At 31.2% G+C, this 7817-nt stretch overlaps 2 protein-coding genes across 2 annotated transcripts; one reads left to right on the forward strand and one right to left on the reverse strand.

Annotated features, from left to right (window-relative positions):
- Nucleotides 1-477: 477 nt before the first annotated feature.
- LOC119836211 (28S ribosomal protein S15, mitochondrial) lies at nt 478-2220 on the forward strand. Its single transcript, XM_038361479.1, has 5 exons — nt 478-762; nt 885-1018; nt 1226-1299; nt 1375-1496; nt 1873-2220. Exons 1-5 carry the CDS (start codon nt 575-577, stop codon nt 2174-2176), a joined length of 822 nt encoding a protein of 273 aa, XP_038217407.1. The 5' UTR covers nt 478-574; the 3' UTR covers nt 2177-2220.
- Nucleotides 2221-2463: 243 nt separating this feature from the next.
- Nucleotides 2464-6415, reverse strand: LOC119836245 (SH3 domain-containing protein Dlish). Its single transcript, XM_038361521.1, has 7 exons — nt 6224-6415; nt 5621-5814; nt 5256-5443; nt 4969-5135; nt 4576-4674; nt 4159-4313; nt 2464-3646 (listed from the first exon to the last, which is right to left on the reverse strand). The coding sequence occupies exons 1-7, from the start codon at nt 6270-6272 to the stop codon at nt 3482-3484; spliced, it is 1017 nt and encodes a 338-aa protein (XP_038217449.1). The 5' UTR covers nt 6273-6415; the 3' UTR covers nt 2464-3481.
- Nucleotides 6416-7817: the final 1402 nt, after the last annotated feature.

Genomic DNA, 7817 nt, shown 5'->3' on the forward strand with positions numbered 1-7817 from the left:
AAGGTCTGCCTCGTATTATTTTATGTTGTTTTTATTATTACTTTATTACAAACTTTTACCCGCAGCTTCGCACGAGTTAAATTCGGAGTAATTTATACATAAAAACCTTCCTGTTGAATCACTCTATCTATTAAAAAAACCGTATCAAAATCTGATGCGTAGTTTTAAAGAATTTAGCATACATAGGTACATATGGACAGAGAAGGCGACTTTCTTTTATACTATGTAGTAATTTATTATTATTGACTTGTGACAATCGTGAGTTCTTTCGGCAATTGAATTCAATATATTAGTTTATTGTATGGTAGTACGTGTGCTTTCTTCTGTCATTCATAATCTTTGGGATTTAACCGCTTGTCACAAATATGTAGGATAAATATTACATACTTTGTGGTCACAAATCACAATCTTGTTAATGTCATCGCTCATCTCACATCTGTCGAGCCTTCAAAATTAAACTTCAAATTCAATTGACATTTGACATTTTATTTTGGTCATATTGACCCAAGTGCATATTTTGATTTGAAAAAAATATATATCATATTAATTATATTTAACAACATTTATTGGCACAATGTTAAAACGTTTTACGTCATTGCTAATTCAACATCGAGGAGTTAAGCAGCTAGTGAATGTGAAATGGGTACGACCTGAATATGTACCTTCATACAAACCTGAAAAATCTGGAGATTTAGAAGGTCTTCCATCTGATGCAGATTCATCGTGTGGCATTGATTATGCTTTAAGTGAAGAAATAAAGGAGTAGGTCCAACTCCCTTAAATATTACATAGAACTATTAAGTGTATAAATGTGTTGAGGTTATGATTTAATTCAAGTCTATTTACTCTTGCAAGCAATGATTTATATCTTATTTTAATTCCAGTGCCCCAGAGGATGTAAAAAAAATATTTTCTATTGCCCATCTTGGCAGGAAGGAGTACAAAGAGTTTATTAAGAATGATCTTATAAACAGGGTCAGACGACATAAATATGATGAATTCACAACTGAAACAAGAAGTAAATTATATGCTTATTTTTTACTTAAACCATTGAAAAGGATAACTTATTGTAAAAACGTAAAGCATTGATTAAAAAAACACTTTTTCTCTTAATGATCTCTGAAAATATTTAATCTTTAACTCAATATATACATTTTCACTTGGAGAATTAATCATTAAAATATGTAAATAATGATCAATCACTGAAAAGCTGAAATAATTTCAGTTGCGAGAATGACCGGTCACATCAGGTGCTTACAAGAGACCATGGAAGAACACCCTCGGAATATTAAAGTGAAGGTATTTATTTGATATCCATATAAATAGTATGTCTCATGGTTCACACATTTCAATATCAAAATGCTCTATTTTTAGCAAACCGTTCAAGAAATGATTGACAAACGAAAAAAGTTACTGAAATTCTTAAGGCAATATGACTACAAGAAATTTGAATGGTTGTTAGAAAAACTAAATATTCAGTATAAGGGCCATCCTGAGTGAGTAATTTTCATTTTCCCTATGTTATTAATATCCTGTCTGTCCCTTCACCTGTATTTTCCTTACTACCTGCAGTAAACACATTAAACAATATATAAACACTACACAATTCTTCCATTGCAGATGGAAAGAAAGACAAAACTACAAACAAACAAACACACTTGCATTTGATTTTTGTACTTACCAAAGTGTTATTTAAAAAACCACAATTGTTTCATATTAAATTTAATAAATAGATAAATTTAAAATTAATTTAAAATAAAGTGCTATTGAGATAAATTAATTCTAAGTTGACAGAATTTCAATATTTTGTAATAATTATGTGCAATCAACTCCCAAGTTTTTTATTTAAACTTGTAAAACATTGTATTTCAGGACACTTCATAAATTATCTCGCAAAGAATCACTCAGGAAATTAACTGAAATGCACTGCGATGAAATCCGAAACAACAAACTATCTGACTACAGAAATCTACTCGAAAGTCAGCAAGGCCCCTTCCTACAAGAGAAACTAAATGCACTTAAATTCATAAGAAGTGAACAAATTGAATTACAATTGCCAGTTACTGTTACTGAACAAGATATTAACAAGGTTCAGGCACAATTAGAACAATGGAAAATAATGGATGAACAAAAGCAACAAGCTCAGAGAAAGAAGAAGAATCTATTGTCAGATTAAATGGCGTCTTATTATTTAGTGTAATAATATAGAGTTTTAAAGTCTTTTGTATTTTATTACATATATAATTCGAATACTTTTAATTATAATAGTTTCCCTTTCTAAAATTTACTGAAAGCTAGTTATGGTAATGCTATTATTAATATCCAACATTTTAATTTTTTCATGTCCATGTGGAATAAAATATATCTGCATTTTATTATATTTTCAGTAATAAAATATGGAACTATATAATTATATTTCAAAGAGTTGTAACAGTTATTCAAGTAAAATAAAACAAATACAAATATTAAAAAAAAGTTTATTTAAACTAAACCTTATGTATAAAAATAGAAAATATAAAGCGCAGTCAAATTTGGACGGATAATATATTACATAAATGCAAATTTTATAAACATGAACCTTACAGGTATACAACTCAACATTAGGAAGACTAAAAATATGTATAATACAATTTAAATTATATGGCCTTCATCATATTAAGCTAAGGTTAATGCAGATAGTCTTAAAAGAGAACAATATAACAAGATAACTTAATACTATGATTACATTCTAAATAAAGTATTAATATTTATCAATGGCAAGAATCGTTTTTGATGAATTTTTTATACCATTTTAACATCTGGATTTAAAGCTAAAACACAAGGACATCTTATAATGTTATTTCTTTTCTTTCTACTTATTTATAAAAAACTGAAATGAAATGATACAATTTTAAAACTTATTCTATTACATCTTATATGTTTTATGCATTTGAAACTTTCAATAATTAAAAAAAAAAGAAATTCTTTGTCAATTGTGCGTATAATAGACTTTCTATTGTTTTTTTTTTTACAAATAACATGACATAACATTTTGTTTTGTTTTTTTTTATATTATGCAATAAAAATGTTTTTATTCAAATAAAAAAAGGTGCGCCCTGCGACTAAGATTTTACGTAAGAATATAACAGTCTCTAATTTATTATTTGAGCAGTTAACCGTATTTTAATATTCAACAAATGATTATGTATGGATATGGAGATATTCAAATTAAAAACGAAAGTAAAAGACTCGACTCGATATGTAAAAGCTTGCTGCTCTACAAAATAATTTAAATAATGGCGGACCGGATTTAAATAATGACGGAGATGAGGGAAAGGTCGTATTGAAATCTAAATGTAGATTATTTTAAATTGTTAACATTGAAATTGTTATTCAATTTTCTCATCAGGTTGTACTTTTTAAATAATCATTTCGAGTTTTCTAGTATCCTCTATTTCAATAATTTCACCATACCAGGGCCGAAATAAATCCATAATGAATCTTATAGCGACGTAGTATGTGGTGCTCTCGCGTAGGCGGTGGGTATAAAGCCGGATCTCCTTGATTTGGGCGCGTGGGCCCACAACCAACCCTCCACCGTTTGTTGAGTGAGGTCTGCGTACACCCACTCACCTCGCTTCACTGATAAATCATCTGGAGCTTGTGCCTGCAATTACGTACTTTTTATGAAACTTATTTGTTAACAAGCTAAGAAGTAAATAACTAAAAATAAAATCATTAGGTACTTAAAAACATGTGAATTTCTATATTACATATTTCTTTCTGACCATACATTTTCTTTTGGTAGTGGTAAATGTCAAATTTATGTTATCACGAATCAAAGTGCTTCCAGAAGAAATCTCATTGAATAAATGTTTGAGCCTAATTTTTATGATAAACATATAATGGTGATTGGTTGGCTGACGCTGTCTGTTTATAGGCAGTATACACAACAAATCTTCCTTCAACCTATAAATGTGACTAAAATATATGAATTATATCCATTGCATCTATATTCAACCAACTTCAAAAAAAGGAGGTAATCAATTTCACTGTATTTTTTTGTTGTGTCTATTACCTCAACATTTTTTAACTCGGTGCACCAATTTATATTATTCTATTTACTATGATATTTGAGTTGCCAACTTAAACATTTGAAACATAAAAACTAATGCAGACCTTATAATCATACAACATAACCAATTCAGTGCCATGGTACCGGCCATCATTGTCCTGTTGTGCTGTGTTGTTCATGTTGTTGTTTGTTGACATCATTGTGTTGTTTGGATTTGCTTGCGTTGAATGGATGTTTTGGTTGTTTTCTTGCTGTGCAGCTAGAAAAAATTTACAAAAAAAATGGGTCAATTAGGGTGCACATATATTGGTGAAATATAAATTTATATTTTCCGGTTAATTTCGAATGTACAAATTATTATTCTAGGTAACAATATTAATGTGATTTAATTTGTGAACCATGTTTTTATCATATACAAACATATCAATAGAAAAAGTCATCCATTTGCACATGTAAATCTCTTTTTGACTTGATTATGATTATGATTTAAAATTTATCATTGCCTTTCTATTTTTTCATACCTTGTACCACAGCTGGATACACAAAACCGGACGGAATAAATCCTTCTTGGCCGTCACTTCGCACAATCCAATACCAGTCTGGATCTTCTCTATTTAAAACTGGAAATGATTATTATATACAAAATAACTATTAATATTTGTGTTGACAAATATATGGATAGGTAGGTCCCATATATATATTCATAAAAAAGAGTAAAAAAGTTTTGGTGTCTTTTTGTAACTGCTTTAATTAACATAAACCGAACTATAATTTTTTTACATTTTAATTTATAGTAAAAACAGTTACACATTTTAAAATTTAAGATATGCAGTCTAATCTATATTAAAATTTATTTTTGAATCTTAAGAAGCTCTCCTCGATAAAAAAATTAATATAAGTACACAAATAATCACCTGTCACAAACTCGCCTCTCTCCACATCAACATCATTTTCGTCTCTGGCAGTGAATGTGTAGAGCACAACATATCTGCCAGATGGGTCTTTGCTGAACGGACACGCATCGCCCTCACTACCGAGCTCTGAGTGTCCATCGTTTGTAGCACCGTCTGACAGTGATAATCTTAAAGGGAAAAACATAATAATTCATTGTTACAATATGATACAGGCAGTAATTTTTATTAACATCCATTTTCTAATCTTACATCCTTTTACTCATATACTTTTAGTTGATACAACTTACTGAGATACATCCCTATGCGCTAAGTCAGTCGGCGACCGGCTTCTAGGCAGCTTCTTCTTCAAATCGTGATGTTCGCATGGAGCACAATATGAGTGTGGTATAAAGCCTTCCCTACGAGACTCTGCTACTATCACATACACCCAGTCGTTCTCACGATATAGAACATTTACAATCTGACCTCGTTTTACCTATAAATAAATTATTTACTTACATGATTGTGTAGATTCTATACCCATGTTGTAAGTGGAAAGAAGTGGAGTTTATTATATATAGATTAATTATTACAATATCACTTGTAGGTAATGCAGAAACATCCATTATAAATACAAACAAAAATTTGAGATAAAAGTGAATAAAAAACATACCTCCAGTTCATCGTCGACACATGGCGCAAAATCGTGAAGTACTACCATTTTAGAATCAGGGCTAAGGCCATGTTCCTTTTCAATTCCAACACGAACCAGTGTTTCAATACTTGCTGATCCAGTAATGCGACCCATGCCAGGGCTCAATCCAGAGCCTGGTCTCGATAGATCCTTGTCTGAATCACCACTGCTGGCTAAAGAATTTATTAGTTAAGAAAAGCAAATAAAAGAAAATAATGGGTATTTATGACATCATTTCCTTTAATTAAATTGATTTAATGTTGTTTCTATTTATTTGAACCCTCGTTGTAAATTAGGTAATACAATAATATATATGAAAAAATTAACAATAATATAGGTATTATTTTCGAACTTTGAAACTATATTGTATGATGAATAAAAATATATTAACTAAAAAATAGCCGGAATCGCACATATTCCATTGATGTAAATAACATGAATACATGTTTATATGCATATTTATAACATAGACTTAGTATAAAAACTGGTCCTATTTTTTATTTGTGTAAAATATATAGAAAGTTTGAGGTCATTGACTTGCAGTTTTCCCACAGAAAGCTCATGCCGTAAAGTTATACTTACATTTTTTCTTTTTTCCCCTTCTGATTCGCACTGGACAAAGGAATGCCATATTTGTATTGATTTTATATCATATTTTATTAAAAAAATTAGTAATGAGCAGGATATTTTAATTTATAAACATCGTAAATTAGGTGCAAATCAACTTTTTTTCACGCTGTTTCTGTCACAAAGTTCACAAAACATAATTAATGAAACTTTGGAATTGTGTTACCATATTTAATATTAATTTCCTATTCCACACTCGCCAGTATTAAAAACAGTGCTAGAATTGAATGGAATCGGTTAAATTTTGAAAAGAACAAGGTAATAATGATAAAATAAAAGTAAATTAATTCAAATCTAAAAATACATAAGTTATTAAATGAACTTAATTAAAGCAATTGCTCAATACCTATATCACAATTTTGGTGAACATCAGCTTTATTCAGCAATTTTTTCTTGTTATACAGAAAGTAGTATGTTCACAATGAACTTTTGCGCTAATCCTAGTCGCTGATATTCGCACGAATACGTAAACCCACAAGTGTAAGAGGACATTTGCAAATGTTGCTTAAACATTCATACATTTTGCGTATGTTTGCACGTAAGTAAGGTAACCCGGTAACTAATAAACGTAAATTGAGGGGATTCGGTGTAGGATGTCTTATGGATTCTCTTTCTCTCCCTCACAAAGGAGTGATTTTACATTCGTTTTTTTTTATATATATAATAGCGGGCAAACGAGCAGGCGCGTCACCGGAGATTAACGCCGCCCATAGGCGTCCACGCAACCTGGAGAGTTGCGGGAGTGTTGCCGGCCTTTAAGGGAAGAGTACGCTCTTTTCTTGAAGAGACTCAAATCATAGTTAAAAAAAAAAAATAAATAAATAAATGGTATTGTTCCGAACACCTCTTCAGAGCATTCATCGTGGTAAATCCGGTAAAATATGCAGAGAGATGCAACATCTCTCCGAAGATCCAGAGAGTCCAAACGATTAGTAAGACAAGGGTTGTCAGCAAACCGTGCCGCACGTCGCTGGATTCGGTCAAAAGGAAGGAGCTGGTACTTGGGTGCACCGGCCTAGAGATGGGAGAAGTATTCCATGTGTGGCCTAACTTGGGCCTTGTAGGCATTGGCGAGCTGTGAAATACTGTCCCGCTCTACAGAGCACACCAAGTTTTTGAGAGGCTAGCTTAGCTTTTCCTTCCAGATGACTACGAAACTGGACATCACACGAAATGTTGACACCAAGAATACCAATACTGTCTGAGATTCTGGTAGGAATGCCCTGAAAGCATGGGGATATAACAAAGGGGTTGTTTTTAGTGGTAAACGCACACACCTGTGTCTTTTTGGGGTTGAACTTAACAAGGTTAAGTTTGCCCCAATTCGAGACCTCTTCAAGAGAGTTCTCAAGTTGAGACACAAGTTCATTCCGGTGCTCAATTACGCTATCCCGATAAATCGTTATCTTGCCTACGATAAATATTTAGCAGTCTTTCTTTCTAGTGAAGAGATAAGTAGTAAATAAATAAAACAATCATAATTTATTTAGAATTAACTTTAATAAATTTATCATGCATTAAACATTTAATTTAATCAACTGCAACAAAA

The sequence above is a fragment of the Zerene cesonia genome, chromosome 23, assembly GCF_012273895.1.
Source record: "Zerene cesonia ecotype Mississippi chromosome 23, Zerene_cesonia_1.1, whole genome shotgun sequence".
NCBI lineage: Eukaryota > Metazoa > Arthropoda > Insecta > Lepidoptera > Pieridae > Zerene > Zerene cesonia.

What these genes read in the sequence shown, in the direction of transcription:
- LOC119836245 (XM_038361521.1), bottom strand. Translation starts at nt 6,272, where the DNA reads ATGGCATTCCTTTGTCCAGTGCGAATCAGAAGGGGAAAAAAGAAAAAA. An exon ending in GCGCATAGGGATGTATCTCA is followed by an intron (nt 5,136 to 5,255) that starts GTAAGTTGTATC and finishes TTTCCCTTTAAG; the next exon opens with ATTATCACTGTCAGACGGTG. An exon ending in GTATCCAGCTGTGGTACAAG is followed by an intron (nt 4,314 to 4,575) that starts GTATGAAAAAAT and finishes AATTTTTTCTAG; the next exon opens with CTGCACAGCAAGAAAACAAC.
- LOC119836211 (XM_038361479.1), top strand. Translation starts at nt 575, where the DNA reads ATGTTAAAACGTTTTACGTCATTGCTAATTCAACATCGAGGAGTTAAG. An exon ending in ATTCACAACTGAAACAAGAA is followed by an intron (nt 1,019 to 1,225) that starts GTAAATTATATG and finishes AAATAATTTCAG; the next exon opens with TTGCGAGAATGACCGGTCAC. An exon ending in CAGTATAAGGGCCATCCTGA is followed by an intron (nt 1,497 to 1,872) that starts GTGAGTAATTTT and finishes ATTGTATTTCAG; the next exon opens with GACACTTCATAAATTATCTC.